This window comes from Sinohyriopsis cumingii, chromosome 2 (genome assembly GCF_028554795.1).
Source record: "Sinohyriopsis cumingii isolate HCF-2022 chromosome 2, ASM2855479v2, whole genome shotgun sequence".
NCBI lineage: Eukaryota > Metazoa > Mollusca > Bivalvia > Unionida > Unionidae > Sinohyriopsis > Sinohyriopsis cumingii.
The window spans coordinates 34,104,424-34,130,593 of record NC_142962.1 but is presented as its reverse complement, the minus strand read 5'-3'; the positions used below and the strand labels follow the sequence as shown (position 1 = coordinate 34,130,593).

At 36.4% G+C, this 26,170-nt stretch overlaps 1 protein-coding gene across 1 annotated transcript; it reads left to right on the top strand.

Annotated features, from left to right (window-relative positions):
* Window positions 1–2,463: 2,463 nt before the first annotated feature.
* Window positions 2,464–24,808, top strand: LOC149804601 (neo-calmodulin-like). The gene is made up of 5 exons (XM_089942174.1): window positions 2,464–2,607; window positions 7,836–7,872; window positions 10,115–10,258; window positions 15,135–15,377; window positions 24,150–24,808. The coding sequence occupies exons 1-5, from the start codon at window positions 2,605–2,607 to the stop codon at window positions 24,170–24,172; spliced, it is 450 nt and encodes a 149-aa protein (XP_089798300.1). The 5' UTR covers window positions 2,464–2,604; the 3' UTR covers window positions 24,173–24,808.
* Window positions 24,809–26,170: the final 1,362 nt, after the last annotated feature.

Genomic DNA, 26,170 nt, shown 5'->3' with positions numbered 1-26,170 from the left:
TTTCGATGAGTTTATTAGAATCGGAGTATGGTTTTCAAATGTGCGTTCGTCTTAATTTTGTGTGCAAACACTGTTATGACAACCACTCGAGCTTAATAGTGCTTGAAAACTTTAATCATTTGCTCGAAGACAAGGCTAATCAAAACCAAAATGTAACAGCATTTTGCACATACTTATTAATAAGAACCCATCATACACTTCTTTATGTATCTCATGTAATCATACAAACTCTGTCTCTCACGCTCCCGTATATATTTTTCATATGTTGATATTTCCACGCGTTAGAGTATAGAATTATACCAACTCAGACTTAGTGAATCTCTTACATTCAAATGTATTTGTACCAATTAAACAAACACGTCGATACTTACCAATTTTGCACGTCACGTTTACATATATCATTAAAACACGGCCAAATATTTGTCAGTCCAGGGGTGTAATTAACGAAAATTCTATACAGACTTCTTTACTTCTGCCAGATACGAATACGTTTTGGTATCGCATTTTGATGATTTCACTATAAGAATGCGTACTCTCTGTTTATATACGCGCGTATTTGTATGTGTGTGTTTGTGTGCGAAATAGTGGCGATATATCAACGTAAGGATGCAGATAAAATACTGTGTTCCACATAACACTTGCCTGTACTATTGAGAGAGAGAGAGAGAGAGAGAGAGAGAGAGAGAGAGAGAGAGAGAGAGAGGGTGGTGGTGGTGGTGGTGGTAGTGGTGTGTTCTTTCTCATCAATCCTGTAATCCTGACAGGTATGTATTTCGCATTTCTTATTCAGGTATGTAATGAAATGATATTATTGAGGCTGATGTCAGAATTCTGAGGATCTGCTTTGCTCAATAGTTTTCGCACTCCATTAGGTTTTTGAAGGAGAGTAATCGTGAGAGTCAAAATAATTGGAGGGCACACATTACCTCCCATGACGCGTACAACTTAACTTGCGCTGACAAATCGTGCAGACTATGTATGTATGTATGTATGTATGTATGCAGGGGCGGATTAAGGCTCACTGGTGCCCTAAGCACTGACAAATCTTGGTGCCCCCCTCCTTTCCACGTACACCTGGGAAGATAACCCTAGGGTGCACCATGATCAAGAAACAGAACATTATGATCAATTTGCACTAGTTTTATCAATTTTTTTTACAAATCTTCATTCGTTTTTTTTTCTTTTCACCCTTTTCTCAACTTTGTGGTGCCCCCTTTGGCCCTGGTGCCCTAAGCACGTGCGTAGTCTGCTTAATGGTTACTACGCCCCTGTATGTATGTATGTATGTATGTATGTATGTATGTATGTGTTTAACGGTATATTAGCACAAACCTGGTTCTATAGTGGCGAGTAGGGTTAGGAGTCCAAATCAAGGTATGCAAACAAAGATATAAACCAAATTAGGTAAAGTTTTTAAAATACAAACTCAGTTCCTTTTTTAAATATCAACCGCATTATTTTAAAAAGTCTAAGATCTTCTCAGCTGTCTAGAACATCATCCCTAAAAGCATCCAAGGGACAAAAAGTTGACTATATCAGTCGCCCTCTACTACATGAAGAAGGAAGCATCGTGCCAATTCTGCATCTCCGAGTCCCCAAAGATTTTTAGGTGTGTATTCTTGTCTAATATAGCAAAAGATAACATAGGGTAGAGAACTAATTTAAACATATAATCTGACAAATATTTAAATTTTAATTTTAATATTTAAAATGTATTACCTCGTGCATACTATTTAATTATCCCAGTTATAATTATCATGGCACTGAACTAAACGATTCAAAGGACGACGCCGACTATTCAAAAACTAAATCAGGAGAAGTTATACTTTCAAGTACTCTCTCCCCGCCCACAGTCCGCCCCTTCCTGTAAATCAGCCATTTGGGTTTGAATTTTATTCCAATACCCAGTTAACTAATATTTGATCTATTTTTCTTTACATTTCTTCCATGTGTTTTGTATTAACTGAGGATCACAGAGGGCAGGGAACTTTTTCATTAGTATTTTATTTAGGACATCATGCATATATTATATTATCTGACAGCAATTAATGAATAAAACAATGAAACTTTGTTGGGTTTTTTTTTAAAACTACGATCAGATAAATTGTGTACTCCCCCAAAATCAGCCTTCATTTTAATTATGCTTATTTAACCAATATATGATCTCTTTTTTACCTTTGTACCATATGCCCTGCATTTTACAGAAGGTATTTATATCTGATTTTTGTACAGAGACAACATAAACATTGTTCCTATACATTACTTTAATTAATTAAACAGATAATTCGTAAGTGTGCAACTGTTTGATAGTAGCACATGTTAGTTAAACATGTTTCGCGCCTCGGCAAATTGCGGCTTTTCAAAACCTGAAATTACGACCCTAATTCAAGGTTAACCAAGCGGAAACCATTATCAGCCGTGCCCTCATTAAATCATTATCTTAAAAGATTATCAGTATAAAGGCTGATATACAGTATTTATTATTCTTACCTGTTAGCGTTGTTTACTTAAACATTCAAAAGGTGTTTTCTTCAGGGGGAGGGAAACAAATACGTCGGTGTCTCAAAGGACTTTGCAACAGATTTGATATCCTATTGATCTGCAATGGTAAGTAAAGTTTACTACATTTTGTTGATAATTTAATCTCAACAGTTTGAAGAGAGTGTCTTTATAACTGCGAATGTAGTAGTGGAGTAGTGCGTACAAATTGTATGCTGTACTTTATAGGTTCGATATTAACCCTGTCACGACACAAACTCCTAAGTTATTCATTACCTTGAGAACACATTTTGACAGACGCAAAATCATATGCATATCTCACCTGATCATACTCTTTCTTCTACATGAACTGTATTTCAGTTCCAAATCAATAATGGGTCTTGTATATCAGTATTTATATTTATCTCTGTGTAATGCAGTCTTTACATTATTTCATTGGCTGTAATCTTGGACACGGGTGGGTGGGTGGGGTGAGATCAATGTTGCTCTCGTGCGATCACATTTATTTACACGAGAATTAATCCAAATTTTAATTGCATTTTCTTGCCAACTTAAATTGTAACTATGACATGATACAAAACTTCTACTAAGGATTACTCGCGAATGTTTTAAGTCCAATGGATTCTACCTCACCTTTGTTCTTGAAAGACTATCCTCTTGATTGGTAATGAATGCATACTATAATCGGTACTGATATAATTATCAACGGACCAGATTCCTCCTGAAAGAATGGTATACATACCATTTTCTGACAAGTTAATGCATATGTTTTATTAAGAAACTTTTATTTTCATCGATGGCTTTGTTACTGGTAATTCATGATATATTCGTTTCGTCAAGAGTTCAATTATCATAGTAAAATAACTACCTCTGTGTTGATCGTGCCAAGACTTGGATTTATACTGAATTCCGTTGTAAAACATCATCGTCCTAAATTATTCTTCATTCTTCATTAATTCTTTGTGTTCTTTTTCATCATCATCATCATCATCATCATCATCATCATCATCATCATCGTTTGAAGCGAGATAGTACGTCAATGATTTGTGGACATTCGATCTGGCACTTTCTTTCATATTGTTTACGGTCTTTATCTTTTAGCATTTTTGTTTTCTTTTGAATACTTTCTAAAGAACATTAGCATTTTTAATCTTTGACCTTGTAAAAGAAAATAATTATTTTATCAATTTTTGACCTTGGAACCTTTTAAAAATCATTGCCTTTTATCTAGAGGGACAATGTAGTTACTTTATTAGGAAGGATTTTATATTTGTAAAGTCCATTGCATCATTAGCATCATCAAGCAAATGTTTAAAGAAGACAAGTACCATGCTAAACTAAATGATATTTAGTTCTGATATATCTACTGATATATTTGTATGAATGAATGTTTTACGATGTTTCGTTTTGCAAATACTCAGCTTACTCAGTGCTACTCTTGTATTTTTGTCACGTTGATTACTTATTTTGTCATGATTTTGTATTATCCTGAATTTAATTAATCTTATGTAATCTCTGTTTAAGAAGAAATGAAGTCATACATACATACATATATAGATACATACATACATACATACATACATACATACATACATACATATATACATACATACATACATACATACATACATACATACAGACATACCGCTCCGGTGGCTTAGAGCGTTCGCCTCGGATGCGGGAGGTCGTGGGTTCGATCCCCGGCTGAGTCATACCAAAGACTTACGAAAATGGTACTAACAACTGCCTCGCTTGTCGCTCAGCATTAAGAGGTTATAATTAGGACTGGTCGGCCTGGTGTCAGGATAATATGACTGACTAGGACATCATGCTACATGTCTGCGGCATGATGCCCCAATGCTAGACATCACTTTAAACTGTCACACTGCAGACATCATAGCAATATGACCGAAAAATTGTTAAAGCTACGTTAAAAAATCCAAATCTCTCTCTCTCTCTCTCTCTCTCTCTCTCTCTCTCACACACACACACACACACATACATACATACATACATACATACATACATACATACATACATACATACATACATACATACATACATTAAAACATACAATAATACAAGCATACCTACTGTATTACCATTTGTCTATCCTACCATCTGTGTTCATATATCCACTAAAACATACACTCATCCATCCTTCTTGATATCTATCTTTCTCTTCGTTACTTTATGTTTTTGACTGTTTAGTTTTGGTCTGGTGTTTTACGGTAAGTAGGTTTCCTAGTGCTAAGGTAATTGAAGCAAATTGCCTTGCCTTAGAAAGCACCAAGGTAGCCTAAGCGGGGTGACTCATTGGTAGGATTAAAAATAACGCTACTTTGGTCATGAGTCCGTCACGCTGACCACTGAAATACCGTGGCTTCTGCCTCTGTTAGTCTTCTCTTACGACATGCGTAGGGGTACAATGGCCTATTCTAAAAAGCTAAATAGCCAAGCCCGCAGGCAATATGTCTGCATGCAATTACACGATTTTTAGTTTAAATATTACTTTAGGTTACCATATACAACATTGTTTGATTGATAACACCGTGTAACAATTTTGTTGTTTTTTGTTTCTGGGTAGTAAGCGTTATTCCCTAATCGCTTATGCCTCAAAAGTATAGAAAATGGCTTTTATTTCTCGCAAACTTTGTTTTTGTGACCAGGACAGTGATATTTTGAAATTTACCTTTTTCCAGAACATTCAAGATAGATTCAATGCTGAGTAAACTTGGAGTAACGTCTAGAACTTTCTAGAACTTTCCATTAATATAAATAGTAATATAAATACATGGACCTTAAGCCCACCATTTCAGTTTAGATCCAGATGCCTAAGTGGGTACATATCTGCATTTTTCTGAGATGGCATCAAGAGGCTGCATGCATACGGCAGACGCATTTTGCTATGTCTGAAATGGCTGAATAACTATTTTTGTAGGGGGAAAAGAGTGCCATGAAGTTTGAATTTGGCGGGAACGAACTGACCACTCAAGCAACTGCTACTTCTGCATGGTGGACCCTTCCAAACGTCGGACTGGCAAAAATGCACATGCTATCACGTATCCGGACCTTCCTTCATACATCGCCCCGGTGCCCTGAGCTCCCCGTATCCACTCCTCCGGAGAGAGAGCAGCCGTCTTTAGAAGAGATCAGCAAGTCAGAGAGCGTTTAAGACGTTGTAGATCCAGATGACAATTTCAGATGTGGAGCTCAGGAAATAAACCCATATTACTCCAACCAAAAAGACCCCAACGACTTGATCAGATATCTTGGTCTCACTAAATACAATGCCGAGCTTTTGACGTCTAGGCTCAAGCAGTGGAACTTGTTGGATGAAAGTGTGCAAGTCTCAGATCAGAGGAAGCATCACCAAGCTTTTTCTAGCTTTTCCATCCGTCAAGATGGGCTCTGCGCCTGCCACAATGTGACCAGTCTGTTCGAGGCAATCGGAATCGCCTGTAACCAGAATGAGTGGCGCCTCTTCACTGACAGCTAATTCAGGATCCTCAAAGCTGCGCTGCTCTATAATGGGAACAAGTACCAGTCTCTTCCCTTGGCTAGCTCGGTGCACCTCAAAGAGGATTACAACCGCATCAAGATCTTGCTGGACGCCTTGAAGTATGATGAGTATGGTTGGGAGGTCATCGGAGACTTCAAAATGGCGGCATTCCTGATGGGTCTCCAAGGCGGTTTGACCAAGTTTCCCTGCTAGCTTTGCCTTTGGAACAGCAGGGACACCAAGGCGCACTACCACAGGCGGAACTGGCCACAGCGGACCGAGTTCTCTGTGGGGAGGAACAGCGTCAAGTGCGAGCCACTGGTGGACCCCCGGAAGGTGCTGATGCCACCACTGTACATCAAACTGGGCCTTATGAAACAATTTTTCAGAGCTCTAGATAAGGAATCAGCAGCCTTCACGTACCTTCAAGACTTCTTCCCTAAGCTGTCTGAGTCAACGGTCAAAGCCGGTGTCTTCGTCGGACCACAGATAAAGAAGATCCTGGAGTGCATTGAATTCCCCAAGAAGCTCAGTAAGGAGAAAGCGGCTTGGAACGTCTTTGTGGCAGTGGTTCGAGGTTTCCTGGGTAATCACAAAGCCGAAAAGTACGTGGAGCTGGATGAGGCTCTGGTGAAGAACTACGACACAATGGGCTGCAGGATGCACCTCAAAGTCCATATCCTTGATGCTCATCCTGATGAATTGAAGGAGAACACAGGAGCGTACTCTGAGGAGCAAGGCGAACTCTTCCACCAGGATATACTGGACTTTGAACGCCGCTACTAAGGACAGTGTAACGAAAACATGATGGGAGACTACATTTGGGGGCTGATTCGTGAAAGTGATCTACAATATAATCGTAAATCTCGAAAAACTACTCGCTTCTAACTCTTTTGTAGTCATTTTTGTATTACTTTAATATAAATATATGTTAATTTTGATTCATATGTTGTCGTTTTTTTCTCACTTTATATGAACGAAAAGAGACAATTTCGCCCGTTCATTGGAAATAGGTATATTTCAAAATATCACTGTCCTGGTCACAAATACAAAGTTTGTGGGGAATAATAGTCATTTTCTATACTTTCAAGGCATAAGCAATTACGAAATAACAAAAATTGTGTTACATAGTTTAATGGATCCAAGTACACGTGTACTGTCTCCGGAATGATTTCGGATCTCTAAGATCTTAAAGTTTATCCTAAATAAAATTGTAAGACTTGTTTAGAGCCTGTCAGATCGATATTCACACTTAACCCTGGTCGTTTTATTTAAAATGGATTTATGCAAGATTGTGGAGGGAACACGGACGGACATGATCTAATCCTTGGTGTGTAGATTTATGCTTCTGTTTACAGTTTCATCACAGGTCTCGTAGGCTTGACAACGTAATATATAACGTGCAAACGCATATTGGGATCGCAAATGATATATAAAGGGAATGTCTTCCTGAACATTAGATATATGATATCTTGCACAAAATATCAAACAAATCGTGTGACAAAAAAAAGGAATGGTTTACATGGTAGTCATACATCTAGGAGAGAGTAGTCAACATTTAAAAACCTAAATTTCAGATAAGAAAACAAAGCTATGCTGATTTTGATCAATTTTGTCTTTGTGTGATTATGTATGGATCTTAATCTTTTCAGTTACCTGTTAGATATAATTGATTTATACCTATTATAGTAGCAAGATTACCGCCAAAAATTGTATTCTATTTTTGCGTCTATTAGTCTAAGGATGAACTATTCCCAGCTTAAAAATCTTTTTATTTCTTGCTATTCAGCTGGATATATTTAGTGTATCAAATTTACAGTTTTCATTGTTTTAGGTGGAGCCCGATCCATTGACAGACGAGCAGATAGCGGGTATGTTACCTTCTATATCAAAGACCTCTACCTTTATATCAAAGACGCATTTAGATGTCTCTCTTTATATGATGTAATTCTACCCTTTTTATTGTCGATATACTAGTCGGCAACAACACGAAACCGAGGTCAGAGGTAACACTGAAAAGTCAACTGTGTATTTACAGTGTATGCGTCATTCATGTCAGATCAAGACGTGCCTTGTGAAATTATTTTCCAAACATTGGAAATAAAAGACTTCCCAAACAAAACTATGAATACCAAAACTAGCATGATACAACGCCAACCACCAGACATTTAATTTATAAACGCATCTTCAGTTTTGCAATTTAAAAAAAAGAAGTCAAAATCCTTCCTTTCGTTTCGGTCAAGCGCGGATATTTATATACAGTTAGTTTGCATCTGTGTAAATGGGGAGACCAACACTTAGTGATTATGTTGTAAAAAGGAAGTAACCATGAAGTAAGAATCACGGATTGTGATAGTTTGATGGTTGTCGGATGTTAAATAAAAATTGTGATTATATCGAAAAGAGAGCAAGGAAAGCTATTTATTTATTTGTTTATTTGTTTTGATAGCAGAATTGGATTGAAAACATCTGTTTTTAACAACTCTGTAAGCTGACTGAGCAGAATGACAAACTATGATGCGTGACTTTTTTAACATCAACCCTATCTGAAATATTGAAATATCGCTAGCCACGCAGACACACGTTTTCGTGTGTCGAAATATCGCGGGCCACGTAGACACACGTTTTCGTGTGTGATCGTGCCTGTCCGTTTGGTAAACTACACAGTCATACAGTCCCAAAAGGGCAGTTGTTAAATTGCGGTAAAGTCGTTCTGATTTAAAAAGTGAGGGAATACTTGATTCAAACGAAATTTATTAATAATAAGTTAATTTAGTTAGCTTAGTCATTGAGAAAGTTGAGAGAAAAAAAAAATAGAATAGCAAACCCAATCCTAACATTCTGGTACATACAGGTTTCAACATGCTTTCTTAAGACACCCCCACCCCCCAAACAAGCCTCATGCCTCATGTGTCATCTTAGTATTTTGGCTAAATGTTTCTGCTACACATTCAAAATTATGTTGATCACTGTAGTAAATTATTATCAAGAAAAATATGATTTGTTTATATTGCTTCTGTTGCTATACTACAAACTTCCATGGACAGATGATATCTTGATTTTATTCAAATACAAACGTACATAATTATTGTGGGGGATGTTCAATGCTATGTGGTCAGAATGTCATTTAAAGCTACACAACAACTATTGATAACACAGAAAGTCGGAATAGTCATGTATGTTTTAATGAGTTTCAAACTACGGGGTGTCGCGCTGTATTTGAACAATGTAATAATATATTTACACATATTATTTGATACTCAAATGGTTTTTGGATTATTATTTCCTGCAATTGTATCAAAGTACATGCGAATATCTACACTTATGACGGTTATTACTACTTCTGAAACGAACTTTCTGATAAGAAGTAATTTAGTTTTCTTAGGGATCTCTCAGTGTACGAACAAAATCAGTCAATGTGGATAATGAACATTAATTACTCACAAATTAAGCATGATCGAAACTTGGATTCGGTTTTTCAACGTTTGCTATACAGATCAGTGCAAAGAGGTGTTAACCAAATGTTTTATAAATATTGAAAAGGACGAGAGAGAGAGAGAGAGAGAGAGAGAGAGAGAGAGAGAGAGAGAGAGAGTGTGTGTGTGTGTGTGTGTGTGATTTTGATTTTTTACCGTAGCTTTAACAATTTTTCAGTCATATCACTACGATGTCTGCAGTGTGGCAGTTTATAGTGATATCATGAACTGGGGCATCTTGCCGCCTACATGTAGCATGATGTCCCACCCAGTCACATTATTATGACAGTAGGCCGACCAGCCATAATATTGACCTCTTAATGCTGAGCGCCAAGCGAGGCAGCTGTTAGTACCATTTTTTAAGTCTTTGGTATCACTCGGCCGTGGTTCGATCCCGCGACCTCTCGCATCCGACACGGACGCTCCAACTACTAGGCCACCGGAGTTGTCTGAAAATGAGTGTAAGAGAAATTGTGTGCTAAGCGTTTATAGTATATATTCTTACCTGAATGTTGTGGTAAACTTTTATTAGAACGACTGTTTTTATCAAAAGTAACCATGTGATGATTCTACGTATTACTTACTATCTATCTGCGTACCTAACTATTTATCTATCTAAACGAACATTTTTTCGCAGAACTTCGAGAGGCGTTCAGTTTGTTCGACAAGGATGGTGATGGCGATATTTCTGTTAAAGAACTTGGGTCGGTTATGAGATCTTTAGGGCAGAACCCCTCCGAAAAGGAATTAGAAGATATGATCAGGGAGGTGGATGTTGATGGTAAGTTTATAGTCGCTAGAAATTTTCATCTAAAAGTTTGAAGCCTTTCCTTTAGTCTTACTGGTATCAAGTATTTATATCCATCGAAATCAATTGTTAAGACAGGCTGGTGCACAAGGATAGTGGAGTGGAGAAGAAATCGGAAATCGGTTGGGGGGGGGGGGGCTTAACGTGTTACGAAAATTTGGTCGAAATTTGTCATGATGGTGTTCTAAAATCGCTGTCCTGTTGATACGCACATATCATAAAGTATGAAAGTCTAGGTAAGAAAATTACTTGCTTCGATCGATTCGTGAAACATTCATTTTCTATTATTACCGTTCAGTAACTTTATATCTGTTGCACAAAGTTTATTTTTTAATTGTTAACGACTAAATATTCATCTGAGATATGAATGTTCCGGGGCGGACCCAGAAATATCGTTTAGGGAAGCGTAAACAAGAAGACAAGGGATCTTACGGACGGAAGTCCCCATCCCTCTTTGGGGGCCAAGGGGACGAAACTCCTGCATTTTAAGCGTTTCCATGGAAAGCGTTTAACAATCGAACTCTAAAGAAAACTTACTCCATGAAACGTTTAAATATTGTGGTTGTTTCGGTCATTCTTTGGTGGAGGGTAATAGAGGCGCCGACTCCACCTCCAGTTTTGGATCCGCCCGTGAGTTCCATCGAACACGTACCTAAGTTCCACCCTTTGGAAATTTGACTGGTCGGTTAAAGCAACTAATATTCAGATCACCAACTAGTCAGAAAGAATTAAAGAAATCACATATATTTAATGAATTTAGATCTTACGGAATATTTTGCTGAAATTGTCGATTATGTAGAGGCAGAAACTATTTGGAATCTTTGATATGGATAAAAAGAGAACATCGAGACTATTTAATAGTCAACGATTGCCAGTCTTGGTGGATAAAAGGAGAACATTTAGACTATTAAATAGTCAACGATTGCCAGTCTTGGTGCATAAAAAGAGAAGATCCAGACTATTTAATAGTCAACGATTGCCATTCTTGGTGAATAAAAAGAGAACATCCAGACTATTAAATAGTCAACGATTGCCAGTCTTGAGGATAAAAAGAGAACTTCAAAACTATTAAATAGTCCACGATTGCCAGTCTTGGTGGATAAAAAGAGAACATCCAGACTATTTAATAGTCAACGATAACCAGTCTTGGTGGATAAAAAGAGAACATATAGACTATTAAATAGTCAACGATTGCCAGTCTTGGTGCTTAAAAAGAGAACATATAGACTATTAAATAGTCAACGATTGCCAGTCTTGGTGCATAAAAAGAGAAGATCCAAACTATTTAATAGTCAACGATTGTCAGTCTTGGTGGATAAAAAGAGAACATATAGACTATTAAATAGTCAACGATTGCCAGTCTTGGTGCATAAAAAGAGAAGATCCAGACTATTTAATAGTCAACGATTGTCAGTCTTGGTGGATAAAAAGAGAACATCCAGACTATTAAATAGTCAACGATTGCCAGTCTTGAGGATAAAAAGAGAACATCAAAACTAATAAATAGTCCACGATTGCTAGTCTTGGTGGATAAAAAGAGAAGATCCAGACTATTTAGTAGTCAATGATTGCCAGTCTTGGTGGATAAAAAGAGAACATTCAGACTATTAAATAGTCAACGATTGCTAGTCTTGGTGGATAAAAAGAGAACATTCAGACTATTAAATAGTCAACGATTGCTAGTCTTGGTGGATAAAAAGAGAACATTCAGACTATTAAATAGTCAACGATTGCCAGTCTTGGTGGATAAAAGAGTACATCCAGACTATTAAATAGTCAACGATTGCCAGTCTTGGTGGATAAAAAGTGATCCAGACTATTAAATAGTCAACGATTGTCAGTCTTGGTGGATCAAAAGAGAACATCCAGGCTATTAAATAGTCAACGATTGCCAGTCTTGACGATAAAAAGAGAACATGAAAACTAATAAATAGTCCACGATTGCCAGTCTTAGTGGATAAAAAGAGAAGATCCAGACTGTTGAATAGTCAACGATTGCCAGTCTTGACGATAAAAAGAGAACATCAAAACTAATAAATAGTCCACGATTGCCAGTCTTGGTGGATAAAAAGAGAACATCCAGACTATTAAATAGTCAACGATTGCCAGTCTTGGTGGATAAAAAGAGAACATCCAGACTATTAAATAATCAACGATTGCCAGTCTTGGTGGATAAAAAGAGAACATCAAAACTAATAAATAGTCCACGATTGCCAGTCTTGGTGGATAAAAAGAGAACATCCAGACTATTTAATAATCAAAGATTGTCAGTCTTGGAGGATTAAAAATAGATATAAGAAGATGCACTGAATATGATTTGTTATTTCAGATACAAAACTATATAGTAAAAGGTGAGAGGTCTGGCTTTGCTGATCTTGTTACACTGACTCATCGATAAGGGCACGACTTTTACTTTATTTTTTCATAATTTTATTTAAATCATGTAAAACTACTTATTTGCTCTTTTCTGTTCGTTTTCCATTCCTTTACACACTCAGCCTTAGCTTTTTTCTCTCCGTGTCATATATTTTTTCTTTTTTATTCTCAATCTCCTTTTTATATTATCAGATTTCTCATTTTGATATTTTAGACGTTCTTTTTCACATCTGTTAAACTCTATATTTTTTTTATCGTCATACCACACTTACACGTATATCTTTCATGAATTGTGGCTTTTAGTATAAAATATTAAGCCATCGAATCTCCAGAATGAGTTTCATGTTTGCATACGTACTGCTTACACCTGATACAAGCAGTGTTGCGTTTACCATCTCTTCTCTTTTCTTCTGTCCTTGGGGCCCCGGGTGGCCGAGTGGTCATAAGCGCTCGCCTTTACCGATTACTGCCAACTCACCTCTATCCGCTTGGTTTCAATCTCGGGCTCGGCCAATGTGAATTTTTGAGAAAGCTGCTAGTAGCTTAAATTTGGGCGGTGGTTCATGCCGCCATATATATCCTTTCAAGCGATGAGAAATGGAGTTAAACCCCAAAACAACAACAAAATGTTCTGTCCTTCATAACTATTGCATTTTACAGTTTCCATTTACTTACTGGATTTAATGTATAATAACCGCATTTTTTTAAAGTGAGTGAATGCTTTTCGGTTTATAACATCGTAATCATGTAGTTACGTGTATATATGTCCTAGTTAACATTGTTTAGTTGGCATATTTTTCTATTCATCGAGGGCGAGGTTCTCGTTTATAAAGTTGTCTAGTAGTTGAAATAAGTGAGCCAAGATATATATTAGTCTATTATCGTCCACATAGAAAACGTTGCTACTCCACTGAATGAACAATTTTACTTGCATTCATTAGTAAGCAGCATTAAAACATAAACATATAAGAACATGTTGATTCTATACATATATCCATCCACCCATGTCTAGCTGACTAGATGTTGGAAAGCTCCTACTTGTAAGATGCCAAGTTATGAGCTTCTGCAATTGTTTTTGGTAATTTGTTCCAAGTCCCTGTTGTCCTTGGAAAGAAACTGAACTTACAGGCTGACAGAGCAACCCTTTGTTCCAGAAAAAAGGTCACAATACTCTAATTTGTAGCAAATTTTACTGAGACACAACAGTTTGTTTAGAAAATGAAACCTGACATATACCCAACTTAGGTAAGATAGAGTTGTCGCATCTCATTGGCGTGGTTTGATTTGGTGTTAAACTTTACAGTAATTATTTTGGTGCAGAGGCAGTTGCAGTAAAGTGAATTTCCCAAGGACATTCAACGATAGCCGTTCGGGTTTGATCCACTGCTAGGGGTCGAACCGGCACCTTTTCGGGCATGAGTTCGGCACGCTAAGCACTAGGCCACCGTGGCTCCTGCCTCCATAGTCACATTTTACGACCAACGTTCCCTCTAAGCGAATGGTATATGTGCGCGCTATGCGCGCTGCATTGTGCAAGCATTAAGGTGACTTGAGCAAATTGTTTAGATCTTCGTCGATTGCGATGCGCGGGGATGTCTGAACAGCTGCGCGGACGCGCCCGCGCAATTTAGTAGGAACGTTGTTTACGAAATACAGGAGATTGCATCAGACCTACTCTACATCCTCAAGTCGGTGAATGTACTAAACAATGCACTAGATTTCATAAAATAAATATAAAGAACATGTATAAGGAACCTGATTAGTGTATTGATACCTTGAGAGACCCCTATTTTACTTCTACCACACAACTGGAGACTTACCCGTTCCATTGCTGAGTTATCGTGCATGGTACTACTGAAAAGTATACGTTTATTATCAATTTAGGAGAGTAAATACACTAAGGTTAACTTAAAACAATATTCGCTACTGAACTGAACTAATTTAAATTTACCTTAACTAAAATGTAAAAATAATACGCCCTTTAATGTTCGTCTAAAGAAACTTCCATAACTAAACTTACAAATGGCGCTTTATGGATGTAAGGAAATTGACAAACTTGAAGATATAACATACAATCACGGCCGCATTAGCAGTTGTCAAACCAAGAGCTTAAATTTACTTTTGGTTTTTCAATTTCATAAAGAATTTGGAAAGTTTTGTGTTTAGCTTTTATAGTTTGCTTGTTCAAACAAGGAAAAAGAAGAGGATAAAAAACTATCGCATTTATCCACCACAGAGATTAGAAATGAATTCTTTGTATTTTTTAAAGAAAAAATTGCATTTCCAAATTTTCATTTTGTCTTTTGTTCGCAGTGAGGTCACTAGCTCTTCAATATCTGTGTCTATTTATGCATATTTTTCATCTCTCTAAATAAACTAGGAGTAACATCATTTTTTCTGAGTCTTGCACATGCTTTCAGAGAAAACACTAATTTAAATTGATTTTGAAGAGGGTGTGTTTTTCTCTCTCCAGGTAATGGCACAATAGACTTTGACGAATTCCTGCAGATGATGGGTAGAAAGATGAAAGAGACAGACACAGAGGATGAAATAAAAGAGGCGTTTAAAGTATTCGACAAGGACAATAATGGTCTCATATCGCCATCTGAGCTCAAATCCGTTATGGTTAACCTCGGGGAACGTCTTACTGATGAGGAGGTAGATGAGATGATAAAGGAAGCAGATCTAGACGGAGATGGATATATCAATTACGAAGGTGAATACGATTTTGTGAACTAAACTTCTTGGTTTGTTATTCACAGACAATTATGGTCAGGCTACCTGTACTGGCTCAATGCAACTGATTTACCCCGTACCGGGAAATTGGCTTAAAACATTATGTATCTTTTTGAAATATGCTAAAAGTAACATTCATAAGAACTGGATTGACAGCCGTCTCATATTCTAGAGATGCTTTGTGAATCATTGTTTACTCCAGCATACAAAAATGGTACTAACAGCTGCCTTGCTTGGCGCTCAGCATTACGAGGTTAGTGTTAGGACTGGTCGGCCTGGTGTCGGGATAATGTGACTGGGTGGGACATCACGCTACATGTCTGCGACATGATGCCCCAGTGATAGACATCACTAAAAACTGCCACACTGCAGACATCGTAGCGATATGACTGAAAATTTTTTAAAGCTACGTTAAAAATCCAAATCACACACACACACACACACACACACACACACACGCACACACACACACACAGACACACTCCAGCATAGCGCTGTCAAATCTGAATTTTAGATCAGCCAGTATGTACCTATGTCATGGTCGATTCTCCATGTGTTAGTATTTGAAAAACTGGCATGTTTTAGTTCGTTCTACCTGTTTATAACATTAAGAATCAGACTTTCCTGTCTGAAATTCTCCTCATTTAACAGGTACGTTGAAGGATTGCCTGGGGTTGTCAGCATCAAATTTGATATAGGTAGTTGCTACTATGCTCAGTTGAAATAAAAGTATATCAGATGCAGTTTTGGGCAAGATAGGTTTTCTGTATGCAAATCTGTGAACACATTGTAGCGACTGCCACCAAGTCTGCCAACGCATTCTTCATAGGTTGTACATTTTCCAGTTTGGTATTTGCATTTTATCCTAAGCTCAATCTGAATTGGTAGTAATATGTGGTTTACGGCGAAGACCAGTCATCTCCAACGTGTTCATTGAGAAAGCATTCATAATCAGTGATAGTTAGCGAAGAAAGCTACTGTAAATGAACGTGTTGTCGTTAAATGAAGAATTTAAAATTCATTATAGCGGACAAACCTGATAAACCGTACTATTTCAGGAGGATATAATGCTCATGTATTGATGTCTTATCGCAAATGATCAACTCCATGTTTGTTGTCTTAAAGTTGTTTCAAATATAAGTTTTAGTTTTTAATATAAAATGCATTTCAATATGCTTTTAAAAACTGAGTCATCATTAGTTTCTTAAGTATGTATTTCAATGCAGTTCGCCTTTGGACAACACAGTGATCATTGCGTACGATTTACAACTTTTATCTTAATTTCCATACTTTATATTGTAACGAATCTATGGTCTTAAACTAATTCAACGAAAAGAGCAAACACCAACAAATTTTGTAAAAGTCAACAAATAATTTATTTCCATAGAATACAAAAGTGAAAATTTAAAAATAATTTACACAATGCGAATTCAATTCAATTCAAAATAGTACTAAAAGTTCTATGACAAGTACAAAGTAAAAAAGTATTAGAAATGAATTCAACTGATGTTCCAAATGAATTCCGATCTCGAATGTGCTGATGTACCAATTGCATGCAATAGTATGAATGTGCTAACAGTCTTAATATTCATACTGATATAATCCAAAATGTCTCTAAATGAATTCACAACAATCCACAACGAGTTATTTAGTCCGAAAGTATTAATAAGCACTTTGCAATTCAAATAAAATTCAAATGAACACATCTAAAAGACTTGTTCCACTAGTTAGATGTTAATAAAATAATACTGTTGACTCCAAACTTATATATTAATATCTAAGAAACAAAAGAGGACCAGGTCAAAAGCTCATTTCCATAAAATGCTTTGTTGTAAACATTGTCAGGACTCTTAATTAAATCTCAGTAAAGAACGTGGCAAATATTAGGGTAGACCAGGAATTTCCGAGGGGAAAACCAATGCCTTGAAATTAAATCCAAGTAAACATGTTTACTCACCAAATAATAATAATCTTAATATATAATCTATGTATTATGGGATACGTTTTCATTATTCACTGTAATGGTTTTTGATTGATTTTGATATTTATTAGCATAAAAAATGTTTATTTACATATTTCCGCATATACGATGGACACGTAAGCTACAACGCAAAATCCGTATTTTTTAAGACTTGACGGACAAATCTGAACTTTGTTTAGAATATATTTTGAGAGTGCTACGTAGGCATTTTAACCAGGGATAAAACATTGTTATTGACATCTAATGTAACCAACTGCATGATGTACAAAAGTTCACATTCTGTCACTTTTGTATTTGGGTTATGTTTGATTTTTTGTCTAATTGTTTGTTCAGTCACAATCATCATTTGCGATATTTGAAAATAAACCATCTGCTGTCATCGATACATTCTCATCTCCACAAACTTCCCTTCCTACGAATATGAATCTTGCTGTGGTTGAGGGGGCCCCGAGTGGTCGAGTGGTCTAAAGTGCTCTCCGTTACGGACCACTGCCATCTCAACTATGTCTGCGTGGGTTCGAGTCTCAGATTCGGCCAATGTGGGTATGTGAGAAAGCTTGCCAGTAGCTTCTCGTGGGTCGGTGGTTCTTTCCGGGGTTTTCCCGGGTTCTTCCTCCACCATTAATACTGGCCGCCATGTATAGCCTATCGTGTGCTGAAAAATGTTGTTAAACCTAACAACAACAACAACAACAACAACTTGCTGTGATTCATTATTATCTACCGGTAGGCGGTACATTTGCTCAGGTGACAGATTAAGCATGTAAAAACTGACTGTAATTTCCCTCATTGCTTTTGAGATAGTACCGTCTGGACTAAGGAATTCAGAACTTATCCTGAAATTTGCCAGCAAAAAAGAACCAAGAAACTTAGACTAATCAAAACCAAGAGCATCTTTTCTTCCTTGTGCCCGTAGAAACCCTTTTCCTGTGTTGAATAGCGGTGTTACGTTGAGTTTGCCTGGGCAGGGCCGTAGAGAGCGATCACGGGCCCTGGGGTAAGAAATACCCGTGCCTCTCCTAGTTCTTGGTCAAACGAATTTTTTCTTTTATAAAATGAAAAAGTGTTGTTCGGTCCGGGCCCCCTTACGGGTCCGGGCCTTGGGGATGTATCCCTAGTTGCTCCATCCTCTTGTCGGCCAAGCGCGTTGGAGTGGGGAAAGGGGCGAGGCGTTAAATTCAAGTATAACAGTTTGTTGTATATTTATCTAAAGATACCCCTGCTCCTAAAGGGAGCCTCCTTAAGTTTGAATCGTTCAAACACCAACGATAATGCTTGTCTTATGGTCACTTTACAAGTTGACCACTTCAGCCCTAGGGAATTTTACACAAATTATGGTATTTTTACAAGTTTGTAGGTTTGTGGCTTAATTGAAATGTTGGATATTTCCTTATTATTTATGATTTTTTTTTTTATTGATTTCTCTCGGTGCTCACTTTCGATGAATCTGAAAACAAGTTACAACTTATTAGCCTGATGAATTGTTACATGAAGCATGTAAAGATAACAATGCCACGACAAAATAAAATTAGCACTTACTTCTAAATGCAAAGTAATCGTGTGTGTGTGTGTGTGTGTGTGTAAATTTATTTTTATTAATTTGGGCTGTGAACAGTGTCAAGTTCTTGTGGTCATGCTGATTTTATTTGCTTATTTTCAATCTGTGGTCACTAAACATGAAATAATTATTTTAAACCCAATGATGGTCATAGACAGTTGTCAATACCGACATGTTTAATCATGTGTTTAGGTGAGTCATGCTAGCTCAGCATGCTGGATTCCCAGTCTGAAGAGCGCGCGTTGGAATCCTGCCATCAGATCAGACTAAGTTGGCCTCAGTGGTCTGCTCATTGGCAAGGCACTTTATACTAATCGCGTCAGCACTAAACAGCCTGTATGTGTTGATGTGCACTCAAACACCAAATTAATCCAAAATGAAATCAGGTGCTTAATATTACGATATAGATCAGGTGTGTTAGATTACGATATTAGCTCTAAACGTCGTCATGTGCCAGTAGACAAGGCAAACACTTGATGTCAGCTTGTATTACATTAGACAATTTTAGTCAACAACGATATACAATAACATGTAGCCGTACAAAAACAAGGAGTTACAGTGTGCAAGATTTGGCAGTAGAACAAATAAAGATCATTGTGGGATATCGATAAACAAATTTAACAGGACGATATTACATTTGTGTATCACTGACGAGTTCTGTAAGTTACGTCCTAATCTTTGTATGCATCTATGTTCGTAGACTATGGCTTGTCAGCGCAGGCATGAACGATATTGTTCTTAAGTGTGTCTGTGTGTGTGTGTGTGTGTGTCTTACCTACCGGTACTACTATGTCAGTGATGTGAAATTTGTCGTAATGTCTATCGGTTGTGTATCAGCATATCATCTGCAAGAGCATGCGGGCTGGGGTACAAACAGGCTACAATCTTTTTTGGGGGCAACACAAGAAATAGTAGACACCCCCTACACATGTTGATTGAAAGAAGTGCTCGTCTCTTAGCAGACGTGGTTAAACTGAATGTTCCCGATATACGCGTCTCTGGTTAACGAATAGAAGGATAGATCTGTGTAAGAGAGAGGTGGGGGCATCTTGGTAGTGGTTAACCGTTTGCTCTTTCTGTATTTTGTTTTTGGTAATTTTGGTTACCGACGAAAGCTGCGAACAAAACAAGAATGGAAATACAATATACAAACCGAATCTTCTACTGATTGTTTTCGAGCCCCGTGCAGACAGTGAAGACGGATGTTTAGCTACCTATGCGTGAATGAATGTTTAGTCGTTCACGCATTTTTGTTTCAGACAAAAGGAGCAGTTGTGAGAGCTTGCCATGCCTCCCCCCCCCCCCCCGGTGCCTGCACAAACTGTGAATTTCATTTTAATTTACAAAGTGTCGGACTATTGTCATTATTCGACAGCTAAAATATGCAACGGATGCTTTCTTGTTGATGTTTTTGTGCCTTTGTTTACGTTGACGGTGGCAGTATTGGTTGTACCTTGCCATTCCTTGTTTATTTTTCACACCGCAATTGAAAGCATCGTGTAAGCCAGAATCCCACGGAATAATCCTGGAAATAGTTTAAAAACTCATACTCACATAATAAGGTCGCATACATTTAAAATATCTGCTGAGTTTGGAGTTTCGCAGCTGATAGAATGGCGCCAAAAGAAATTTATTCACGCCGGAAAAATACTACTACTACTACTACCAATAATAATAATAATAATAACAGTAATAACAAGCAACTTTCTTTAACGATGATAACACATTTGGTCATGACTGACCAATCTGCAATGAGGTCCTCAGTTTTTGTAATTGGCTATGTTAATAAAAAAAATAATATGCACATAATCAGGTATCGATGTACACTCATTCATACATATTTAATATGAATGACTATGTTTGACTATACTAGGAAACATATACGCATATGAACAATATTCTATACACAGGTACATACATTTCAGCATAAGTCGTACGTGTTAATTATATCGAATAAGATATGGACATATTATGTATGGATATCAGTTTTCTATTCAGAGCCTTTAATATGTCATTCCAGCTGGTCAAGAATTTCTCAAATGATATTTTAAAAGAAGCAAGGGAATTTGAATTACGTAACCTCAGTGGTATGAAATTCCATACAGTAGGTGCTGATACAGTAAATGAGTTTTTGTAATGATTGGTTTTTGACCACGGAATCTGGAGATCGTTTTTAGTCGTCGATCTGAGATTACGCTCAGTATTTGATGATCTTAGTTCAGTTAGGTTCGAGATATAATCTGGAGAAAGACTGTTTAAAGACTTATATGTCATTGTTCCTTGAAATTAAAGAATACGTTTTTGTATAGGTAGTCACTGCAGACGTGAAAACAAAACAATTCTGGACAGATTATAACTGGATTACAAGCGGAAGAAAATGAGAAAGAAAGATAAATGCAGTTACAAAAGGAACAAATACAAAAGGAAGAGAGAGAGAGAGAGAGAGAGAGAGAGAGAGAGAGAGAGAGAGAGATGCAAATGCAAATGCAAAGAGGGAAGGAAGAGAGGGAATATCAGTGTAGAATGAATGAAATGGAACTGGCAAGTGAAAAGTACGTTCATCTTTCAAATCCATATTGACGTTTTGATCTTGCAAAGAATATTAGATTAGTGCCCCCTTTCAGTGAAAAAGAAGTAGACAAATAATTTACTCGTTTTGAAAAGGTTGCTGAAAATTTGAAATGGCCTAGGGAGCATTGGACTCAGTTATTACAATGTGTACTCACTGGTAAGGCTAGTTCATCAAAGTGGTGACTATGATATGTACAGCCGTAAATTATTAGTGGTAGTATATCACCCGAAAAATAATGTTCAAGTGATTCGGGAGGTAGAAATTTCGGAAGCAAATTTAACAGAATTACTCCTTTGACTACCATTGCACATAGGTGACGGTATGTGCAATTCCAGCTGAGGTGTTGATCACTGTAGATACCAAGAAGTTTTTGATTTTTGACAATAGATACGTCTAAGCCATTTTGAGTTAGAAGTAAATCCATGTTAATAGATAGACGCTACCTTCTTCCGTTTGTCATACATTTCATTTTAGAGATATTAATATGCATTTTGTTTTGATGACACCGAACCGAGGTCGATTTGAAGTTTATTTTTAATGGAGTCTCGAGATTTTCCAGATAAATGCAATGTAGAGTCGTCAGCGAAAACATCTGTGTAAGTGTGCGCTGGATACAAGGCTATGTCATTGATAAATATTAGAAAAAGAAAAGGTCCTAATATAGATCCTTGAGGAACACCACTTGAGATATGACTTAGTTCGGAGATATATTGATTGTGATTTATTGAGGAGTTGGTGCTTATCAAGATATCTGAAAATATGTTTGTCGACACGTTTTTTGATGATATTTTAAAGTACAGATATAACAAATATGGGTCGATAGTTGGATGGGTCGTTTATTTCATTTCCCTTATAAATTTCGAATACTTTTGCTAACTTCAATGACTCCGGGAATTTACAGGAAGTGATACTACAGTTAATTATTTCTTTCAACGACTCCGAGTTTGATAAAGCCGACATTTTCAGAGTTTTTGGGTGAATTCTATCTAGACTAGCTGATTTGTTTGTGCTAAGTTTATTGAGAATATCAAAAATGTAATTTGTTGTTATTAAGGGAATGTTGACTCTACCCTTTCATTCACGAATTTAGTACGTTTGTTTAAATTAGGCACTGTAAGATTAGACCTGTGAAGAGTTTGGGATATATGACTTAAAGAAAAGAGGTTCATTTGGTTTTCAATATCGAGCTCATCAGTATAACTAGTGTCATCAACTATAATTTCTCACTGAGCTAGGGGTTTCATTGACCAAGGTTTTGTTGAAGTTAGATTTCGTAAGCGATTCCAGATGGATCTGTTATCAGAGTTTTAGGTGATGGCTTCTTTGAAAAAGGGACTCTTTCGTTTTACCATGATTGATTTGACTTTGTTCCGCCACAAACGATAGTTTGTAAAGTCTTTATATAATTATGATAGTAGTTTCGTTTGCTTTGTGCGATTTCATTGGTATAACATTCTGGTTGTTTTGATCATTTAATTCTTTTGATGCGTATGGGGGGGGGGGCGTTTTTATTTAGGATAGTAAGAAAACAGTGGTTCCAGATAGGCAAGTCATAATGTGGGTCTATGTTAGGAAAGTTATTGAGTTAAATGTTTTATGATATTTAGGCACGAAATTAATTTTCAGCAAAGATTTTAAAACATCTGTATTGCATATAAGTGTGTAAGTTGTTTTTCTTTGCGCTCTGTTGTTTACGAGTTGCACATATATGATAGTGATCGCTAATAGGGAAACATGGTATGCTTATCTCGTAGAGATTGGAAGGATGTGGTCTATCAGAGTAGAAGTAGAGGCTGTTACTCTTGTTGGAAGGTCCTGTGTAAGGTCGTGTAGTTGTATCATATGTAGCCATTTAACGTTAGTATCAGATAGGAAGTCAATATTAAAGTCTCCCATGATAATTATCTTGTTGGAAGATAAAGCAGCCTCTAACTCGTGTTCAAACGGTTCATTACATGATGAGAGGGAGTTTGGAGGTCGGTAAGCTGAGTAGATATAGATAGATTGACTATTGAGGAAACTTGACTCAATCCATATTGATTCTATAGTAGAAATTTCTAAATCTGTTCTTCTCTTACATGTAAAGTTATTTGAAACGTACATGACTATCCCTTCTCCTGTGCCTTGTGCTCGATCAGGTCTTTCCAAACCAAAGTTGTTAATAGAGATAGCGTAGTCGGATACATTTCATTCTAGAAATGTTTCGCATAGTCCAATTACTGCAAGGTTGGGTTCATTTTGTATCGTAAGTCTTAGTTCATCGATCTTTTGGTAATATGTGTCTTACATTGAGGCTGATAACATTGGGGACGACGCATACGTGGAATTTCAACAATCAATGAAACAGATCAATTTCTCATTTCATAAAAATTGGGATGTGCCTAACCAAATCCATTAATAGTAGCATCACTATGTCTAACATTATAATTTATACCAAAAGGTTTGAATTGTACACGTTTTGTTCGAACAGTCGTCTAGTCGGATATCTCGACTTCGAGTTTAATTACACATACAATAGCGCACTTTATATATTTGCAAGTGTTTTCAACGAAGAATATCTCAGTGAAAAACAAAACACACAAGCAAACAAACGCGTTTATTTTCTATCTAATGAATATATTATGTTTTTTTTTTATTATAGAATTTCTCAGGATATTGAAGTGAAAAGGGAACATACCATTGGCGTCATATCATTGGAATGTATAACCATTAAGATTCATCATCGTATTTCCTGTGAAACGGAAAGCCATATGAAAAGATGTTCTCTCCATGCACAGTCATTACTGAAGGAATAACCTAAACATAAATATTTTTTATTCTCTCTCTCTCTCTCTCTCTCTCTCTCTCTCTCTCTCTCTCTCTCTCAGTAGATTCACAAACACAGAGACTGTGTTACCCGTATGTACATGTATATTACAGTAACTGTGTTGCCCACAGTATACCCTTAGTTTTTGTCAAATTTGTCCGGTATTGTATAATTATATGCATTTAATAAGAGTAACTTATGTTATGTACTAATGCAAGAATAAAAAGGAGAGGGTAAACTTATTAGCTGTTTTGTTAGTGCATATAATACAATATGTTAACAAAATGTAGTTTCTACCTAAGAAAGTAGAATTATAACAAGAAGAGATAGAAATATCCACTTTTATTCGTACTTTGTTAACTCTAGGAGAAAAATTGCTAAATGTCCTTATGGTTTCCAATTTATTTGAAATTGAAATTTTGTTTTCCGTGAGGAAATGGAAATTGGTTTAAATTTCTTCTATCTGTATCACGTAATAAAAATGTATTCTGTTACATGTCTGAATTAACTATTTTGCAGTAATTGTAGAACAATTACAGATGCTACGTGTTGAGTATTAAACAGATCATGTCAGTTGCATCATGATAATGACAATGATAATGATGGCAACGACGCCGATATTTCATCATCATCATTATTAATAATAGTTTTAGACTTTCTATAATTTCAACTTTGCATTTGTGTTACTCGCTTTATGTGGACCTTCTTCTCTTTGATTGTGACGTTTTTCCTTACCATGTATTATTAGCATGTTGGATGACTTCAACTTAACTAATTTTTTGCGGTACTTTAAACTTTTTCACGAATGAGACTATTCCTGCATATAGGCTCGAATAAACAGTAGGCCTAACACAAGAAAGAGTGAAAAATATGAACTTGCGGTTTTATAGAATCAAATCCAAAATAATCCAAGAATAATCCAAGAATACAATTTTAGTAGTCCTAATAACAAAATGTTCTACTGATTTCAAGTTCGAATTCCGACGAATAATCCAAGATGGAAGACGACGACGTATGCTGCAATCTGTAGTGTTGAAGTCTATAGTTCCTTGTAGAAACAAGAATAATCACTCCCGTTTTGGAAATCGAAATAAATTTCTTATAAGAACTGTCTTTGATTAAGAATCTCACACGAGTACATGTATTTTCTAGAAAAATAACAGAATTAATCCTTTTGAATCCAAGTAATTTGAAATAACTCCAAACAGCACAACATACAACTTCCAGTTTAACAGCCCGCTTCTACTGAGAATAATTTTCCAAAACAGAGGTTATATCGTCTTCTAAACGTAAACAGGGGATCACGTGGTCATGTTCTGGAAACTTAGAGAAATTAAGTACTTGTTAAAAGTCATGCACATCCATTGTGGCTCTGACAAATCCTAATCACTTTACTCTAAGAAATAAAAAACATAAAAAACTGTTTACATCTTAAACACGAATTTCCATTATGACATCGACATAAACCAATCATTTTACAAAAAAGATAGAACTTGTTAACGTGGTTGCCACAAAGTTTGACACAAGGTCAGGATTTAGATGAACACCTGATGTTTATAAAAAGAACAGTCAAGGTCAAACTATTTTCTGAAAAAAGTATCATCTCTAGTGAATTAATTTATAGTACAATATCATGTAATGAAAAATATTTTTTTTTTAAAAACTGACAAACAATTAAATTGATATATATATATATATATATATATATATATATATATATATATATATATATATATATATATATATATATATATATATATATATATATATATATGTGTGTGTGTGTGTGTGTGTGTGTGTGTGTGTGTGTGTGTGTGTATTAGTCATGTACCGATCCTTGCGCTCCTTTTCCTACG

Coding starts and splice junctions, on each gene's coding strand:
- LOC149804601 (XM_089942174.1), top strand. Junction 7,873..10,114: donor GACAGACGAGCAGATAGCGG/GTATGTTACCTT, acceptor ATTTTTTCGCAG/AACTTCGAGAGGCGTTCAGT. Junction 10,259..15,134: donor CAGGGAGGTGGATGTTGATG/GTAAGTTTATAG, acceptor TTCTCTCTCCAG/GTAATGGCACAATAGACTTT.